Source organism: Carettochelys insculpta, chromosome 1 (genome assembly GCF_033958435.1).
Source record: "Carettochelys insculpta isolate YL-2023 chromosome 1, ASM3395843v1, whole genome shotgun sequence".
NCBI classification, from domain to species: domain Eukaryota; kingdom Metazoa; phylum Chordata; order Testudines; family Carettochelyidae; genus Carettochelys; species Carettochelys insculpta.
In genome coordinates this window covers 335,515,036-335,535,683 of record NC_134137.1, presented here as the reverse complement: position 1 = coordinate 335,535,683, position 20,648 = coordinate 335,515,036, and the positions used below count along the sequence as shown (strand labels likewise).

At 40.9% G+C, this 20,648-nt stretch overlaps 1 protein-coding gene across 3 annotated transcripts in view; it reads left to right on the top strand.

The window, feature by feature from the left end:
• FAM3C (FAM3 metabolism regulating signaling molecule C) overlaps positions 1-20,366 on the top strand; it is a 53,434-nt gene extending 33,068 nt beyond the window's left edge. For 2 of the 3 annotated variants that reach the window (XM_075015073.1, XM_075015066.1), the window contains exons 6-10: positions 8,864-8,922; positions 11,610-11,660; positions 12,875-12,959; positions 16,973-17,099; positions 18,355-20,366. In XM_075015073.1, coding sequence (XP_074871174.1) covers positions 8,864-8,922; positions 11,610-11,660; positions 12,875-12,959; positions 16,973-17,099; positions 18,355-18,444 — 412 coding nt within the window. In that variant the 3' untranslated portion in view covers positions 18,445-20,366. The remainder of the gene's footprint in view (positions 1-8,863; positions 8,923-11,609; positions 11,661-12,874; positions 12,960-16,972; positions 17,100-18,354) is intronic. The other variant, XM_075015081.1, reaches the window with a different exon arrangement.
• Positions 20,367-20,648: the final 282 nt, after the last annotated feature.

Sequence of the window (20,648 nt, the reverse complement as noted above, 5' to 3'; positions counted from 1 at the left end):
GGGGTGGGGGAAGGTCCCAATGGCTGGGTCTACATTACAGAGTTTTGTCAACAAAATTCACGGAGTGTCCATATTACAAGTGTGTGCTGTCGAGAAACTGTTGCCAGAATGCAACAGTTCTCTTGGGAGAGTTAAATCGCTCGCATATGAGGCTTAACGCCTCTGTTGACAGATTCTGTTGGCACAAAAATAGTGTAGACGTTCACCAGGCAGCCCTGTTTGCAGAGCTTCCAGTTATCTGCTCTGTTGACAGAGGGCTGGGCAATCTGGGTGCTCTGCTGACAGAGGGCGCCGACAGGAGGAGCCTCTGTTAGGTGTGGACACGTTCTGTTGACAGAGATTCTGTTGGGAAATATGTCCCGACAGTAACTTCTGAGAACAAAACTCTGTGGTGTAGACTGAGTCAATGGTTTTTTTAAATAGAAAATGGTTTCTAAAGTGCTTGGGATCCATCAAGGTGAGAATTAATATGCTAATGTAGTGATTTATTATGTATTTTCAAGATTAAAACAATGTTGTTATATGAGTAAAAAGGGGGTGTAGTCTTCTACCACCAAACCGAGAAGGGCTACTGGTTGTGTTTCCAATAGTGTGAGTGACTCAATTTGTGACCTTGAGCAATTCATCTAGCTTCTCTGTACCTCAGTTTACAAGTCTGTGAAATAATAGATAATAAAACCAGCCAACTTCAAAGATGCTTATGAGGCAAAATATTTGCTAAGATTTTTGGAAGGCCTCAGATGAAATGCCAAGTATGTACATTGTATTAGTCAACTATGATTCAAAAAAAACCAAAATCTCATGGTTAAATAAGGAACCGGACAGGTTATAAAAGTAATAGGCACTTAGTAAAAATTAATGTAATAATTATGTTTGTGTGACGATATAGCCTACATCATCTGTATAGGTTTTTCTTGCATCAATTTACTGTACACTTTTGGCAAAAAGAAGTATTCTCTGTGCTAACTTTCTGTGAGAGTGCCTTTTAATATCTGTTGGTTTTGTATTTGAAATGAAGAATCTAATGTATAGCTTTATAGAGATCATTAGTGTGTGTGCTGAACTTACATTTTAGAAGTCCACACCATATAGTATGGTTGATTTCAGTTTGGATTAGAATTCTAAAACCAACAAGCTGCTGCCCTCTTGTGAGAAAATCACAGTATTACATTTGTACGTGCTTATGACTGCTGCTGTCACCTGGAGGATGAGGTGCAAGATCGAGCCATATTTCAATAATTCATTTAGACAAAGCACCTGTTTTATGGTTGCTTCAAATTGCCCTTTTTTATCTGTGTTCATTTGATTATTCAGATTGGTTTGTATAGAAAATCAAAAACACTTTCTGACTAAGTGATTGGGTTTATCACTGTTATGTCAAAAACAACTAAACCTGTGTGATGAGAATGGTTTAACTTATTAAACTCAGTTCTAGCAAAAACATAACACTAACTTAAAAGAAGGAGATATAAGATAATTTATTTCTCTTGGCTAGTTATCTGCAATATGAAAAAGGATATATTTGTGTGCTCTGAAGTATAAAGGCACAATTAAATTTCATTCAATGGAGCACACGTGGTTTTGTATGGTTTTCAAAGTGAGGGGTAGACTTGAATTGCCATGTCATGTATGTGTTATGGTTATTCAAAATTGTGCAGAAATTTGATAAAAATAAAAAATGTAATGTAATAGAACTACCTACATTTAAAATATCAACTTGATTTGTAGGTGTCTTTTTGGAAAAGTGTCAGGACATCTTCCTTCCGGATATTGATGGGTATTACTAAATTTAATAATTCATACTATTAGTGATTTTTCATTAGTAGATCTCAAAGCACTTTACAAAGGAGGTTGTCATCATTATACCCATTTTAAAGATGGGGAAACTGAGGGACAGAGAAGTGAAATGACTTGCCTAAGATCATTTTGAAGGCCAGGGACAGAGCTGGGAATAAATCCATATCACCTGAATCAATTCAGTCAGCGCTCTGTCCATTAGGCCATATATCCTCTCAATTGAGCTATATTTAGAGGTAGATTATGCAAATGAGGTGATTCTGGGAAATCTAGAGCAGACTGTGCTTCGCTCCCCACCCGTGCCAGGATAATTTTCACATTTCTTAATCTACCATCTTTTCTAACTGATCTAAAAGTTGAGCTGTTTTGCTATTAGGGACATAAAATCCCATTTAATGAGTTAACCAGTTAAATGCTAGGTTTAACTGGTTAACCAATTAAACACTGGGGTGAGGTGGGAGGCAGACCGAGGAGGCTGCTCCAGCCAGGCTGGAGAAAGAGGTCATGTTATCAATATTTCTGCTGTCTAATGAGTATTACAGTCCCTTCTCCACCCCCTTATGCATCTGGCGAAGTGGGTCTTTGCTCACGAAAGCTTGTGCTCCAAAATATCTGTTAGTCTATAAGGTGCCACAGGACTTCTTGTTATTCCGAAATAGATATTTTGGAATAGGGGCTGTATAGACAGTTAATAGGGGCTATTTCTACATAAATATAGTGCTTCCAGGGTCTGTAATCTGAAATAGGCTCTGTTGTTTGTGACGCTCTATTTCAAAATAGCTGAGCACTATTTTGATACTCATTTTGGCTGCATCTACACTCACTCCCACTTCCAGAAGGGACCTGGTAATGAGAGGAGCGGAAGATGCTAATGAGGCATGGATTAAAATATCTCATGCCTCATCATCATATCCGTGCATGATCTCGCATCTGGAAGATCCCCTTCTGGAAGCAAAGCTGCCATGTAGACGGGGCTTCTTCAGAAGGAAACGGGCATCCTTCAGAAGGAAATGACTGTTCCAGAAGATGTTGTCTCACGGGGATAGGCTAATGAGGCACAAGATATTTTAATCTGCACCTCATTAGCATCTTCTGGTCTGCTTATTACCATGCCTCTTCCAGAAGGCAGGGTGGTAAGTGTAGACACCGCTTTTGTGTGTAGACGTGCTATTTCAAGATAACTCTTCCGGAAAAATCTCTTCTGGAATAACTTACTCTGAAATAACGCTGCTGTGTAGATATAGTCTTAAAACAGCTGTTTGGCATCCATTGTTACATACTAAGTTTTTAAATCTTGGAGAAATCTAAGACTTGATTATAGTACTTTAAAAATAAAAGTTCAAAATAATCCCGGGCAAACTACCTAGTGGTTTGAATTGTGATGCGGTCATTAATTTGGCACTTTATGTAACTTATTCTAGTTTGTCACACACTGAAGTCTGTTGCTGTTAAAATGTTGTAAATTGATCTGAGGTTTTTTTGAGCCATTAAAAAAATATTTCATAGCAATGTCCTCACAGTTGTGAAGTATCAAGAGTTGTCAAGAAATCATTGGATTCCCATGTAAAGCAAATGGAACTCATTTGTGTTCAGTATTCATTAACCTCTATATAGTTGACATTTTATACTAAATTTAATTAGGAAACTTTCTTTTGGATGTTTGGTGACTGGGGGGAAGATACAAGAGCTGTTGCAATTCATGAGCTGTGTAAGTGTGAGATGATATGGGTCCCAAAACCTTGCCTCTCACAATAACAGAATTGCACTGGTTTGAGTGCCTACTGGCGAATACTCTCGTATCTATTTTATAAATGATCTCTGAAGGCAGTTTTGTTCTAGTAGAAATCAGTTGTTTGTCTCTGTTCCAATAATATTATACTGAAGTAGAATGTTTGTAAAATTCCCTAAATAGTTAATCCTTTGTTGAAATTAGTTACTTGTTTTTAATCTTCTCTGAGAACAGACTGGGTAATTACTGAAAGAAAGCAGTGAATATTTCTGAGTTATTGTAGTTTTAGCAGAGTTCTGGCAAGTGCAAGATGCTTCAGGAGACAAGCTGGTATTGAAAATGAAGGGCAGGCCTGTGTTATGAGAAGAAATCAGTGTAAGCTATGAATTTGAGTTACATTAATAGCATATTCAATGTAAAGTGTATCTGCTTATCATGGGGAGAAGTTGTTGGGGATTGCTCCCTCATGCAGCGAACAATGTTTGAACCCTGGTGAGAATATCACCTGGGAACAGAGAGAGGAACTGTGAGGTTAAAAATCACATGAGTTCTGATTCTACCCAAAGGCAGTATGAAGGAACTGAATGGAGTCATGGCAGTGCCAAGGGAGGCACTACTGGCCCAAGAACCACCCTTCTGTGGGCACTGCTAGGCAAGATTCTCCAGCTTTGGTGTGCAGGTACATTTGTGTGGAATACATGGCTCTGTTTGCTTGAAGAAGAATTGAACTTAATTGGGAAACCCGCTGTATTGCCTTTCCTTTTATGGACATCTCATCACTCAAACATTGCATTTTTCTTTCTTCTGAAGAAATCTATAACCGTATTAAGAAAAATTTCCTTTTACTTTTTATGTTGAATAAAAGGTAAATTAAACATTTGCAAAAAATTGACTACACGCAGAATTTGGTATTGCCTAATGCATGTACTTACAAGTTTACTGCCCTTTTGTTCCCATTTGTATTTTCATTTGCCATGTGTTTCAGTTGCAATAGGGACAAATAGGAAAGCCCTCCAGTGGCCAAAATACCTCTGGTATCCCCTGAGTGTCAACCAGAGCCCAACTTTGCAGCCTTGTGGAAAATTGTCTGCCTTATATTTTAAGTGTTATAGAGGTTTAAATCCTGTTGGTGGGGTGGTGATTTTACTCACATTTTTGGCAGACTGTGTAACTCAGGAAACTAATAAAGGAATAAGGTGCCTTTTTATCTCAAATTACTGGTTCAGATACAGCCATAGTGATGAAGTTACTATCAAATAATAGCTGTTCCATGCCCAATATGAAATGAGCTTGTCAATCTAATTCCTCCCAGGTTTTGGGGTACAGAAACTTGCACAAAGTATGATCTTTGTGCACAACCTCAGCAGAGGTGGATTACATAAGAGATTGAAGGACTTTTTTAATATGTGGTATTTCGACATCAGACTGGGGGAACAATAATGGACTGTTTGTATTGAAACTCATGTTGCTGCTCTTATGTTTGCATGGATTCTGTCCTTCAGAAGCAGATTTTCCAGTAGAGGGTTTGTAGAGTTGGACTGAAGATAACAATGATCTGAGACGTAAAGTGATTAATTTAAAACATATCACAAAAATGTGCTCCTTAAGAACTGAACACAAACTGAGGTCCCAGTTCAGATGTGTACTCTGTTCAGGCCAGCATTTAAGCACATCCTAAAGTCTCACTGTGAAGTCGATGGGATTTAAGCACACCTCGGCCATGTCTACACGAGCCCCAAACTTCGAAATGGCCACGCAAATGGCCATTTTGAAGTTTACTAATGAAGTGCTGAAATGCATATTCAGCGCTTCATTGGCATGTGGGCCGCCGCGGCACTTCGAAATTGACGCGCCTCGCCGCCGCGCATCTCATCCCGACGGGGCTCCTTTTCAAAAGGACCCCGCCTACTTCGAAGTCCCCTTATTTCTATGAGCTGATGGGAATAAGGGGACTTCGAAGTAGGCGGGGTCCTTTCGAAAAGGAGCCCCGTCGGGATGAGATGCGCGGCGGCGAGGCGCGTCAATTTCGAAGTGCCGCGGCCGCCCGCATGTTAATGAAGCGCTGAATATGCATTTCAGCACTTCATTAGTAAACTTCAAAATGGCCATTTGCGTGGCCATTTCGAAGTTTGGGGCTCGTGTAGACACGGCCGAGGTGTGCTTAAATCCCATCGACTTCACAGTGAGACTTTAGGATGTGCTTAAATTTGCGTGGCCATTTCGAAGTGTGGGGCTCGAGTAGTCATAGCCCTCTAGTCATAGCCCTCTAGATTTAGATACTTACTCAAGTGCTTTCTGGCATCAGAGCCTAAGAGTAACTGTGGTAGCTCACTGTGGAGCCTTCCCACGCTCTGTTCCTATACCCTTCTCATTTTTTCCACCCTTATTTGTGATTCTTTTCCACTTGTTAGCTGTTTATTGAAAGTATCTTATCTATCTGTTCTTTGAACTAACGTCTTTGTGTGTGTGAAAAAAACTTATCAGAGATGGCTGCCATGGTATAGGTGTGTAACTGCACTCTGCATACTGAAACTTATTATAAATCTTACTTTTTATTAATGTACTCATTTAATCTTTTTTGCACTTTTTACACAGCCAATGAGAAAATGACTATTTGCTTTCACATTCTTATACCATACCCTAGTTTTGCAGTGTCGTGGGAAGATATTTATTGATTTTTTTAGTGGAATTTATTTTAAGGTCATAGAAACATTTTGATTGCTTGTCAATTTATGTAAATAATAATGTTGGTCAAATTTTCCTGACTGTATCCTTTCAGAAAATAATTATTAATGTTCCAAGTGGATCCTTAAAGCTGCTGATTATTTAATCCTTTAAAATACTATGTATTTCACAAACTAACAGATATTTTGGAGCATAAGCTTTTTGTGGGCAAAAGATGCATCTGACAAAGCAGGTCTTTGCCCACAAAAGCTTATGATCCAAAATATCCATTAGTCTATAAGGTGCCACAGCACTTCTTGTTAAAGCAATGGGGGGTCCTGTGTCACCTTATAGACTAACAGAAATGGATGAGCATAAGCTTTCGTGGGCAAAGACTCACTTCATCGGATGCGGGTAGTGGAAGTTTGCAGAGGTAAAGAGATTTCTTCAGTCTTGCTCTGGCCTGCCTATTTATACCTTCCTCTGCAAATTTCTACTACCTGCATCTGACGAAGTGGGTCTTTGCCCACAAAAGCTTATGCTCATACATTTCTGTTAGTCTATAAGGTGCCGCAGGACCCCTCGTTGCTTTTGCAGATCCAGACTAACATGGCTACCCCTCTGATACAGGACTTCTTGTTGTTTTTGAAGATACAGACTAACACGGCTACCTCTCTGGTACTATGTATTTAATAACAGATTAATAAATATTTAATAATAGATTCAAAGTACTGAGTTTTCATGAAATTTTTGAATATACACTCTCTCTCCCCCCCACCCGTGTTACAAACCACTCACAGGGCTTGTCTGTACTAGCCCCCTCCTTCAAAGGGGACATGTAAATGAGCCCAAGCGGTGGATATCGATGAGGTGCTGCACTGCATATGTAGTGCCTCATTAGCAGAATTCTCGCTGCGCAAACTTCAGACATTTTGGGAGTAAGGGAACTTCGAAGTTGTGTGGGTACGTTCAAGTGCCCACAGCTGTACAGCGTGCCGCCACTTCAAAGTCAGCAACTTTGAAGTTCGTGCAGTGAGAATTATGCTAATGAGATACTGCATATGCCGTGCAGCACCTCATTGTTATTCACTTTTACATGCCCTTTTCGAAGGAGGGGACTCGTGTAGATAAGCCCACAGCTCATACATTTCTGTTAGTCTATAAGGTGCCGCAGGACCCCTCGTTGCTTTTGCAGATCCAGACTAACATGGCTACCCCTCTGATACAGGACTTCTTGTTGTTTTTGAAGATACAGACTAACATGGCTACCTCTCTGGTACTATGTATTTAATAACAGATTAATAAATATTTAATAATAGATTCAAAGTACTGAGTTTTCATGAAATTTTTGAATATACACTCTCTCTCCCCCCCACCCGTGTTACAAACCACTCACAGGGCTTGTCTGTACTAGCCCCCTCCTTCAAAGGGGACATGTAAATGAGCCCAAGCGGTGGATATCGATGAGGTGCTGCACTGCATATGTAGTGCCTCATTAGCAGAATTCTCGCTGCGCAAACTTCAGACATTTTGGGAGTAAGGGAACTTCGAAGTTGTGTGGGTACGTTCAAGTGCCCACAGCTGTACAGCGTGCCGCCACTTCAAAGTCAGCAACTTTGAAGTTCGTGCAGTGAGAATTATGCTAATGAGATACTGCATATGCCGTGCAGCACCTCATTGTTATTCACTTTTACATGCCCTTTTCGAAGGAGGGGACTAGTGTAGATAAGCCCACAGTGTATTTGGCTTGAATTTTATTGTAACTCTTAAGTTTTAATTTCTGCATATCTTTCTGTAGTGTTAAGGAAAGAGTGCAGGGTCCTTGTATGGGTCAGAATTAATTTTTTAAAATCTTTAGCTGAACAGACACTATATCCTAGTGCATAAGTGTCTGTCTTTTATTTCAGTTCCATTGAGATAAAATCTTGCTAAAGTTGTTTTATTAAAACTTGCGTGAATATTTTATATCCTTAGGGTTAATTCTCACTCTTTTTAAAATAAGTAAACTTGGTAAAAATGTACTTAATGTTTATAAATGATCAAGAAAGAAATTGAACAGTCTGGCCATATAAACATGGTTAGTGTGTTAAAGATGGCACAATTAAGAACGACTGGCTTCCTGGCTTCAGTTCAAAGCTTTCAGAAAGGCATAATCGTAGATTCGCATGCCAGAAAAGACCATTGTGATCATTTAGTCTGACCTCCTGTAAAGCTTAGGTCATAGGTAGGTTCCTACCAAACTCACAGTCCATTTTGGTCAGTTTTATGATCATAGGACTTTAAAAAATTATACATTGCAATGATTTCTATTATTTAATCTGAAATTTGACTGTGTTGTAATTGTAGGGTGCCTGACACAAAAGGAACTTTTGTGGGGTTGCAAGTTATTGTAGGGAGGCTTGTGGTATTGCTACTCTACTGGGCTGCTGCTGGTGGCTGCATTGCCCTCAGAGCCGGGCAGCTGGAGTGTGGCAGCTGTTGGCTGTGTGGCTGTAAGCCGAGATATGAAGGCAGAGCACCCATCACTAGCAATGCAGAAATGTATTGTATTGCCACCCTTTCTTCTGTGCTGCTGCCTGCAGAGCATCAATTTGTAGGTCTCACCTTTTAAAAAGTGAAAAGCTTGTATCAGAATTTTGTCATAATATGCAATTTTTTTTAATTTTGTTTCAGTTTAATGAGTGGTGTTAAGAATAATGTTGGCCGAGGAATAAATGTAGCTTTGGTAAATGGTAAGTTTTATATTTAAAATATGCAAAGTATTTTAATTCAAAGACAACTTCTCCAACAGTCCATAAGGTGTTCAGAGAGAGTGGGAGAAAGACAGCCAGGAAGCACAGAATGAGAACAAAAATGAGGACGTGGAATCAGAGAAAGGAAATCCCCAGTTTATATTGAAAACAGTGTTGCAAAAAATCTCTCTTTAGGATAATTTAGAAGTGCAGAATGGAAATCTTCAAATTTTAGTGCAAGTCATCTTTAAAATTTACCATAAAATGGATTCATGTTCATTTTATCTCAATGATTGTCAGCTAACGTTTGGTCTGTTTCCATGGAAAATGGAAAAATGGTCAAGTTTTCAAACTTAATCAGGGTTAAGAAAGTCAAACAGTGCTCTTTATTAATGTGATGCCACCATTAGTAAAGGTTCTGTGACCTAAATTCTCTTACATTTTTTTCTGGTGAAGCTTTATTAAAAGTTCCATTAATAATGCTGTAATAGAATCACACATCCTTTCATAGCTAAGGATCAATATAGGCTATGATTCCACAGCCACAGAGTGTGCCACCATATGTTACTGGATTATGTTTCAGAAGTTAAGCTTTCATTAAAAACAGAAAACATTCTACACATATGATTGTGAAGATAATAAATTTGAAAAATGTATATGTTGTGATTGACAGATTCATATTCTTTTAATAGTAAAGATGAATATTTGTGTTGTCTTTATCAGCTATTTCACTGATGGTGGTCTTGGTAGAAGTAGCTAGCTAATGTGCTTATGTCTCAATCTTAAACTGTTTCCAACTGACTGGAGACCAAAATCTGGTAGGGAGGGAACACTTGGAAATGCCCTGCGATCTTGTCCAATGCCAATGTCCAATCTATGATGTAGATTTTTGTATTTTCCATGAATATCAAAAAACTGCTTGTAAAACAGCATGAAATAAACACAGATCAGTATGAATATCAGGTGACTCTACTGATTGTATGGGCTGAACCTCCCTGAGTAGTTCCAAATGATGGGATTTGCCAAACAAGGAGCGGTTAGGCCTTCTGGCTGCTGGCCTGGCTCCCCTCCTGGCTTCCCCAGGCTCCCACTCCTGCAGGGCTCTCAGTTGCAGGGCTGCTGGGTTCCGCCATCCTGGCTGGGTTCCTTGCTTCTGTGGGGTTGCTGGTGGGGCTCCATGCCCCAGCCAGGCTCCCTGCTGGTTCCCCACTGCAGGGATGCTGGCCAGGCTCCTAGCCAGGGCTGGGCTTCTCACAATGGGGCTCTCCAACCCCAGCCAGGCTCCATGTACTTGGGCTCGCTGCCCCGGGGCTTCTCAGAGCAGGCTGCCAGCAGGGCTGCGCTCCACACAGCTGGAGTTCCCTGGTCCAGCAACATCCATTGCCCTGCTGGATGAGAGAATTTCAACCTGTAGTATTATGTTTTTAATTGAATTCATTACAACCCTCGGTATTTTTAAATTAGATGAAGCTGTCATGGAATTTCCTGTCAGCTTCAAAAAGTGCCCTACTTTCTGCAGCACAGAGACTCCTCATTATTCTAATAGAGAGAAAAAGTAGCAAAGCGAATTTATTTTTTAAATGGATACTAGAAGCATCTGTTGAATATGTGCCATTTTATACTGTTCTTTAAAATTGAAAAAAAACTCCTCTTTCTACTGCTACCTGAGTAGCTGTGTCACTGGATGTCAGTGCTTTTATCTATCTTGTCTGTAATTCTGCATAGCTAGGGCCCTACCAAATTCACAGCCATGCAAACTCCATGTACCATGAAATCTGGTGTCCTCTTCTGAAATCCAGTTTTCTGTGTGCTTTTACCTTATGCTATACAGATTTCACAAGGGAGACCAGCATTTCTCCAACTGGGGATACTGATCCACCAGGGAGTTGAAGGGAGATCATAAGGTTGTCTTAGGAGGGCTACAGTATTGCCACGCTTACTTCTGTGCTGCTTTCAGACCCAGGCAGCTGGAGGGCGGTGGTTGTAATGTTGATCACGTGCCCTGCTCTAAAGGCAACAGCCCCCAGCAGCAGCGCAGAAGTAAGGGTGGTAATACCATACCTATGTTACCCTTACTTTTGTAGAAGCTGGGTGGCCAGAGAGTGGCGGCTGCTGGCTAACAGCCCCGCTCTACAGACATCAATGCAGAAGTAAGGATAGCAACACCATGCCATGCCATCTTTACTTCCGTCCTCCTGCTGGTGCTAACGCTGCCTTCAAAGCTCAATTCAGAGCCAGCAGTTGCCACTCTCCAGCTGCCCAGCTATGAAGCAAATGCTGCTGCTGGCAGCTGTGCAGGAGTAATATAGCAATACCACAATCCCCATATAATAATCTTGAGACACCTATAAAACTAGCATTTGGGTCACGATCCAAACAATTACAACACCATGAAATTTCAGATTTAAACATCTGATATGAAATTTACCACTTCTAAAATTCTATGGCCATGAAATTGGCCAAAATCGACTGTGAATTTCGTAGGCCCTTTGCATGGTAGTACAGTAACAGGCAGATAAAGGTGCTGTTTTGATGGGAGAAAGCATGCCCATTGAGAATTGGTATTACATTTTATCCAGGTTTTCAAATCTGTAAGGTCACTTGTGATTGGTTGGTATGGAATGCTAATTACATTCTTAAAGAACTTTGGGTATATTCACAGTACACAATATAAACATGTTTCGTAGGCAAAACAGGAGAGGCAGTGGACAACAAATACTTCGACATGTGGGGAGGAGGTAATTGTGAACTGTTCCTTGTATTGAAATAAATAACTTCTGATTTTCATTTAATTGTTTGAATTTAGCAGTTATGCAGCTATCTCATGACTACCATATTATATATGTAGAGAGGACATATAAAGAGAAGCACAAATGTCTTCTGTTATCTATACGTATTCACAAAAAGACATTTGCCCTCCAGATCAGTTATCCCTCAATGACAATTCTGCAGCAGGCTTAGGGAAACAACCTGTGCCAAAATGGAATGTAAACTGTACAAGATAAAGGTTATCATAGTGTTAATAAATTCCCTAAACAAGTAACGTACAGCTCTTGTGTTGTATACTTTTGGCTTTTTGTTTCCCCACTAGACTAATTTGGCTTTGATTACTTTCCCAGTCTGGCCTACAATAGCTTCAGTTTATTGCCAACGTTTTGCATTTAATGAAAACAACTTCAGGTATTTTGTTATACAGAATATATAAAACTGCAGCTATAAAATTAAGGAATGGATTCTCTAATGCTTTAGTCATTTTTTTTATGTGTAAGGAATATCTCCATGTTGAATTAGCAGAGCAGAAGGAATACAGTAAACTCCCGCTTTACGCGATTTTGACATACATGTTAATTGTATTAATGCGAATGTCGAAATCCTGGGCTCCAGATGCCTGCTCCCTCAGCTGGGGGAAGTGGGCCACTGAAGCCTGGGGGAGGGGGCATGGCTTATCCCTGGCTTCCCCTAGTTAGGGGGACCCTGGTGGAAGCTGTGTGGCTTCCCCTTTCAGTGCTCTGCTGCTGGCTGCAGCTGGGAGAAGCCAAGGGGATGCGACTGCTGGGAGGAGTGGGAGCTGGGAAACTCCCACCAGGCACTGGCTCCTGGGGGTCTGAGGATGAGGGAGGATGGAGGCGGGGGGGAACCCCCTCAGCCCCTTGGGCGTTGGGAGCCAGGCACAGCAGCGCCTGGTTAGTTTCCCAGCTCCCGCAAGCAGCTGCTGCACCTGGCTCTCGGCTTCCTGCTGCTGAGCGGAGCCTGTAAAGTGACAGCGCCTGGCTCCAGGTTACCAGGGGCTTGGAGGAGGAGGGAGGGGGACGACTTATGCAAAATTTGATTTACGCGGGGTTGCAAGGAATGCAACCTCTGCATATCTTGGGGTTTTACTGTATTGTCTTGTCTAGATTTGGTATGATAATTGTATTACATGGTTAATCTATATATTTTTGTCTGTGTACAGATGTGGCACCATTTATTGACTTCCTAAAGTCCATTCCAGATGGAACGATAGTATTAATGGCAACCTATGATGATGGTGCAACCAAGTATGTATTGACCAAATATCATAAATTTTTGCTTTTCCTCCCTTTTATAAATATCTATGTATGTGTCCTGGAAAAAACTAAATCGGTTTTCTCAAAAGTAAAAGTTTTGCTTGTGAGAAAATGTAAGTAACATGGTTATGGGAAAGTTTCTTAATTTTAGTCTCTTGTAATCTGAAGCGTGAATATTTCAGTGTGTGCGGAAATAAAGCAAATAATAGTTTTGAACGCCTAGGGAGTGGAGGTTCGTAAGTCTGAAAGGTTCATAGTGCCGAACGAAACATTGTGGTTGTTCTTTGAAACTTGACTATCTAGGAGAAATATGCTGCTTTCCCTTCCATTATTTGTGTAGTTTACCTTTACCACAGTGCTGCAGAAGTGTGCGCTGCCTGATTGCCTACGTCTGGTTCCAAAAAGAGGGGTTTTGTTAACTGTCCAGTTTGTAACTCTGAGGGTTTGCCGCAGTGGTGGGCAGTAACTCTCACAGAAGTGCTGTTCCACTGATGTACTGATTGTAGGCCAGGTCGGAGCTTCCCAGATGGGGTGGGGTTGGGACTCTGTGAGTGTGAAAGAGAAACACTTCGTGTGTGAGAGACAGACTTTGTGGCAGAGTGTGTGCTTCAGTGTATATCTGATGGTGACTGTGTGTGCGGCACAAACTGGGTATGTGTGACTGACACAGCGCGTGTGTGGTGGCTGCTGCTGGGTATGCGTCTGAAAGGAGCCACCCTCTGTCTCTTTAAGGTAAATCTGTCTCACTCTGTTGTCTGCCCCCTCCCCTGCTCTGCACTCCTGAGTCACTTACCGTCCATGCTTCAGAGTGGACAAGCTCTGCTGTGTCTCTCCCTCTCCCTGCTCTGCAGAGATGGGGTACAAGGGCAGGGGAGCGCCCTGACTTCAGCACTACTCTCTCCCCCTCTGCACGCATAGGAGGGGATTCCTAGGAACAGCTCAGCTGAGGATGGAACAAGGTGGGGGAGGTTCAGCTGAACATATGTTGCTGGCTGTAAGTAGTGCGTGCTCTGCTAATCAGCAGGGTGGGGCCCAAGAGAAATACTTGACAGGCCTGATCTGGCCCTGACCATCATTTTGCCCACTCCTCTTCTGCTATATGTGGTATGCTACATATGTAGATGTGATTACTACAAATTCTCTTAGGCTAAAAGGAGCAATGAAGTGAGACTGAGGGCTTTTTGTGTGTGTGTGTGTGTGTGTGTGGGGTGAAAATGTCTGATGCATGGCTGTGATAGCTAAATAACTAATTATGTAACAGAATCATAGAATAATAAAACCAGAAGGAACCTCGAGAGGTCAAGTCCAGTCCCCTGCACTCAAGGCAGGACCAAGGACCATCTAGACTACTCATGACAGGTGTTTGTGTAACCTGCTCTTAGAAGTCTCCAGTGATGGAGATTTCACAACCTCCATAGGCAATATTCCAATGTTTAAGGACCCTGACAGAAAGTTTTTCTTAATGTCCAACCTAAACCTCCCCTGCTGTAATGTTAGCCCATTGCCCTATCAAGAGAGTAAGGAGAATATTTTTTCCTCCCAGCTCCATTTTGCTATTTGAAAACTGTCATCAGGTCGCTTCTCAGTCTTCTGTTTTCCAGACTAAACAAACTCAGTTCTTTCAGATTTCCCTCCAAGATCTTATTTTCGAGACCTTTAATAATTTTTGTTGCTCCTCTGTGGACCTTCTCCAGTTGTCCATTTTTTTCCTGAAATGTCATCCACAACTGGATATAATACTCCAGTTGAGGCCTAATCAGCACAGAGTAGAGTGGAAAAATTACTTCTTGTGTACTGCTTACAAGAAAGATGCTTTTTTTTTGCAGTGTGTCATACTGTTGTCTAATATTTGGTTTGTCATCCACTATGACCCCAAGATTTTTTTCTTCTCTGCCGGTTCCTAGACAGTCATTTTCCATTTTGTGGGGGTGTGACTGATTTGTTCCTTCCGAAGTGGAGTACTTTTCATTTACCCTTATTACATTTCTTCAGCTTTAGCTACTCTACAGTAGTCACCACCCTCCCATAGATCTGGACAGCCAGTCACCCAGCAGCCTTCCTGCAGGCCGCCTCTGTGGGACAGTGGCCACACCCACTACCCTGGGACAGACGGTGCCTGTGGAGCTGTTCCATCAGCGCTGAGTGGTGGGACGAGGTCATCATGGGGGACTGGGATGATGATCACCAGCTCCAAAACTTCTACACACATTTCTGGAACGGTGTCACTGGCTCGCTGCCAGCCCCTATCCCACCCCCTCCCAGCACCAGGACACTTGGATGTGGGCCGTGCTTCCCCTGGAGAAGAGGGTTGCTATTGACCTCTGGAAGCTGGCCACCCTGGACAGCAACCAGTTGGTCAGGCTCAAATTTGATGTGGGCAAGATGACCATCGGGGCAGTCCTCATGGAAGTAAGCCATGCCTGGGTCACACACCCGCAACAGGGAGAGGGATTGGGAAGGGGACTAGGAAGGGGGATTGGGAGGCCTGGTTGTTCGCTTTCCATCCCATGCTGGTCGTCAGGGTGATAAACAACATCCTCCTGCACTGAGTCATCTGCATTGGGGACCTTGACACTGCATTTGCAGAATTCGCCAAGTTGGGGTTCCTCAACTGCTTTGGCATGCTGGATGGGACCCACATGACCATCAGGGTCCTGCAATACAGCATGGGCAGTTGTATCAATCAGAAGGGGTACCACTCTGTGGTGCTCCAGGCTCTCTTAGATGCCAAAGGACAATGTATGGAGGTGAGCATGGGCTGGTCAGGCCGAGCCAATGATGCCCAGGTATTAAGAAACTTATGGCTCAGGTGCAGGATGCAGGAGGGGATCTACATGACCCCATGGGTGCTCCCGGTTGGGAACATGACCGTGTTCCCCTGCATCATGGCCAGCTCTGGCTACCCCCTGCACCCATAGCTCATGCAGCCCTGTACTTCATCAATATTTGCATCTGGATAATAGAAAATCCAGACAGTTTCAGATAGTTTCAACAAAATTTGTATGTTATCTGTAGAGCTGCCTTAGTGGGATGTAACTAGGTAACAATTCTGTACCAGCGTAGGGGGATGGTATCCCCAACATTAACTAAATTTGGTGTGACCAAAGTATCTGTGCTCTGGCTTAATGTGATATATTCTAAGTTCATACCATGTGACAGTACCACATGAGTTAGCAGTAATCAAATGTTTTGTGGAGTGCACAGCAATTGAAAATGGGTCAAATTAGTGACCAAAATATAGTAGTTATCTGAAAAAGATTTGCCTCATAACAAATTTTGGAAGTAAATTTGTCTTGTTGCATCATCACTGTATCTTCCCTGCTATACTTGGTTTACTTGGACCTAGAAGCATACTTGTGGCAAAGGGCAACATTATTAATTTTAAATTGGGACCTGAACAGCCGTACCTTTCGTCTTTCACTGAGTTGTGATCAGACCTGCTTATGACACCAAAAGATTAAAAATATATAAAGCCAAAACTGGGAGATAAACATACAAATAATTCATGTGATTCTTTACAATCAGGCCTACTTTGGAAATGCTGATTGATATCTTCTTATGGCCTGAGTCAGTGATACACTTTTCCAGAATTTTTTCTCTATAGATATGGGCTGAGCAGGTGGTGATCAGGTCCTGATCCAGAATCCTATGACATCTTTTACATATGCTTAATTCTGAGCACATAACCAATCTCACTGAACTAGGTGAAAGTACGAACATTCTTAAAAATAAGCATATACATAGATCCTTGCGAGAGTGGAGCCATTAGTTTTTTCAGGTTTGGATCCCAGTCTGGCCTTGTGGAATTTTGGCATCAAATGATAGAAAGCTCATTAGATCAAATAGTCTTGGAGACATTCCCAATTCTTATTGTAATACTAACCCAAATAGCAGCTAAGTGGAAATTGTATTGTATGAATTAGAAGCTGAATGGTGAGCTGAACAATAAAGGATCTAGCTTACATGCATTTTTCACATTTAACATACTCTGCATTCTGTTCAAGGCTTAATGACGAGGCCAGGAAACTGATTGCTGAACTGGGAAGCACATCTATTTCTAACCTTGGCTTTAGAGACAACTGGGTCTTTTGTGGTGGAAAAGGAATTAAGACTAAAAGCCCATTTGAACAGGTTTGTTGCTAATACAACTTTTCAGAGTTTGGTAAGTCAGTTTATACTAGCCAAGTCTTAACCTGTTACATGCACGCCAATCATTGTTTCAAACATGTGACAGTAGATACAGTAAACCCTTGAGTTATGTCGGGGGTTGTGTTCCTGCAACCCCAGCGTAACTAGAATTTTCGTGTTACTCAGGGGTTCCCAGCTCACCTGGGTTTGCAGGAGCTGGGAAACTGACCTGGCCCAGTCAGTTTCCTGGCTCCCAGAGTGACAGGGAGCTGGGAACCATTGGGTATCCTGGTTCCCAGCTCCCTGCTGCAAGCAGAACCCAGGAAACTGACCAGCTTATGGCTGGTCAGCTTCCCGGTTCCTGCAAGCAGGGAGCCGGGAACCAGGCTAAGAGCTTTCTCCCTCCGTTCCCCAGCTGTGTGGCTGTCAGACAGCCATGTTGGTGGGGGAAGGGGGAGAGAGAAGGCTCAAGCCATGGGGCTGTGGGTCTCCCATGCACTGGCTGGGGACCCCGCGGCTGGCTCTGTGGGGTCTCACCGCCCTCCCCACACACACACACCCTCGCATGAAAGCGAGATAAGTGCATGCAACATGCATGTATCTCAAGGCATGACTGTATTTAGTATTTAAGTTCTGCAAATAACTCTTTGAATATTTTACTGTTTTTAAATACACAGATGGATTCTGTGATTGTATGAACCTCAGACAAATGACACATAGATTTACAATAAAACTGATGAACTAACTAACATGATTGTCTGACCTTGGGAAAAAAACCAACTAGCTGTAATAAGGTCATACAGGTCTGTTCAAAAATGAATATTTGAAGTTCATATTTTACGCACCTGAGTAAGTAGCCTAAAATGCCGATCACCCAATAGCACTGGTTTCAAGTTACCTTTGAAAAGAGAGTGCTTATTTCAGTGCCTACGTATAGATTATGGAGCCTATATTTAATATCCAGTTTTCCAAATTCATAGCTATTAGCAGATACTCTATTATGGTCATTGATTTTATATTATTGTTGACATGGGTTAAGATCTGGCTTGTTTGCAATGGGTGTCATTGGTAAGGGAAATAATTTATTTTGTCTCTAGTTCTATCTCAGATCTATAGAGTAGCCTTTGCTAAGGGATGAATATAAATTTCTGGAGGGCAAGGTTGTTTTTTATATTAATCAGTGGTAACCTAGCAATGTTTACAATGGTAACAGGACAAATGATTTTGTTTTTAACAATTGTTTGATCTTTATTTGTAGCATATAAAGAACAACAAGGATACAAACAAATATGAAGGCTGGCCAGAAGTTGTTGAGCTGGAAGGATGTATCCCTCAGAAGCAAGACTAAAACAAAGATACAAAATAAACAATGTGAAAGAAAATGCACTTTCTGCTATTATAAGGGCGAGGGCTATGAAGTGTAATGTAAATATTTTTAAAGCATGCATCCATCTTGTGCACATGAGGATTGACATTTTGAATATCGGGATTATTTATTACTAACAAATCTAGAAATTGTTTTGTAAATAGGCCCAAAATAATCAAGACAGTGAATCATTTCTAAACAGCTTTTGTCAAAGTGTAACCTTTAGTTTGCCTGTGGTAAATAATTATTTAGATCTATTGACTAAGCAATTAAATACCCAGCAAATTTAGACTGTAGGCTATTGTACTGTTCTCTAACAATGTAAATGTTACTGTGAGTCCATTACCTTTGTGGAATATGTAGATTTTAGTGAGAAATTAAAGAGCTTTAATTTTTTTATCCTCTGCCTTTTTAATGGCAGCACCACTTTTTATTAAAGATCTATTTGGTTATTCTAGTTCAAAAGCTTTAGAATTTTGTTTTTCAGCCCCCAGCACCTAGTAATCATCAAAATAGCATATTTCATACAAAAGTGTAAATCAGCCACGAGAAGCACAATTAATCACACTTTTATTAAAACAAAAGTAAATATATAAATACATGTATATGATATTTAAAAGTAACTTGAAAGGATGTGTATTGTGGAAATTGTGTTTATTTTGTAGAAGATACTTAGCTTAATAACAGTTCTATGACTCAGTTGTTTTTGTTTTCGTTATAATTTTTGTACCTGCTGCGTGACCTGCAATTGTATCTACTTCTGTTCAGCAGTACTAACTAGCTGAATGATGAAATGCCCTCCTGTTTTAATTCTACCCCTAAGAATCAGCTCTCCCTGTACAAAAAGCATGTCAGAAAATGGGTTATTTCTTCATAGAAATTAACTTAGTACACATAATTATGCACAGTTTCACAATTACCTGTAGTAGTTATGTGAATCAAAATACTTAATCAGTACTTAAGACAGGATGTTACAGAGAGCAATCACATTTTAAGATATGCATTAATTGGTACTGAAATATTAGTTAACACTGTTACCTTCACCCCCTTCAGCAGTGGATTTTAAAAACTGGACCAAGTTGACCTTATAGAACAGCTCAGTCAAGAGCAAATAGAAAATCAAACTCTTCTACAGAAATTAATTTTAATCACTTATATTTTAGTCGGGCAGGGTTAGAACTTTTGTGACTAAATGGAGTGCAATGAAATGACACATCCACATGTTCACTATATAGGGAATAGAGCAGAATTTGCTATAAGCTCTTGGAGTTCCTTTAAATTCTGTGTTCTTGTACAAATGGTCAACAACTTTGAGCAATACCATTAAAAAATCAGGAACTGCAACTTAAATCACAAATAATACAACTCAGCATGCCATATAATCAGTATCTTCAGAGACCAACTTAAAATTGTTTGCACTAAAAACTTAAAAGCAATACAGGGAATGATTACTTTGTTCACAATAATATCCACCTCTAATACAGAAATGAGTAAGACTGGATTTGAATTGTTTTCAGTTTAACTACCCTGCTGTGTAATGTTTTTCCCTTGAGTTTAATATAGAACAGCAATAAATGCACCTTATACAGTGAAATCATTTCTTTGTAAAATGTGCAGGTTTTTAGTTCTGATTTGAGAGATTACATCATACATGTCGATACCATGTATATTTTTTCATCAAATAAAGTAAAAATCCCTGCAGCTCTGTAAATGGAAAACTACCTTTATTTCACAATGTGAAATTAATCAAGAAAATGAATGTATACACTCAGGCAATGACAAGAAACTTAATGTGAATGCTACATGATTGAATGTATTGCTTTTTAATATAACGTTGGAAAGAATTTGGAAGAGAGCGTACTTCAGGGTGTATAACAGCAATATAAAAAAATCCAGTTTGCATATGAACAGTCTCTAATGATTATTGTCATACTAACCTGTGGAACACTCCTCTGATCTGAGTACCCGCTAAGTAGGACATTCATAGGGGGCATGTCTACATTACAAACTTACATTTGCTTACATTAGATAGTGTGGTGGCTGATAACCCACATTACTCTCCTCTCAGTGGTGCACGTCCTCAGCCAGAGCACTTCTACCCATTGAAGAGCTGCAGTGTGACAAGCCTAGAGCCAAGGTTCACAGTTCCTTGCAGGGAGCCTGGCTGCCTCGTTTAGCTTCTCATC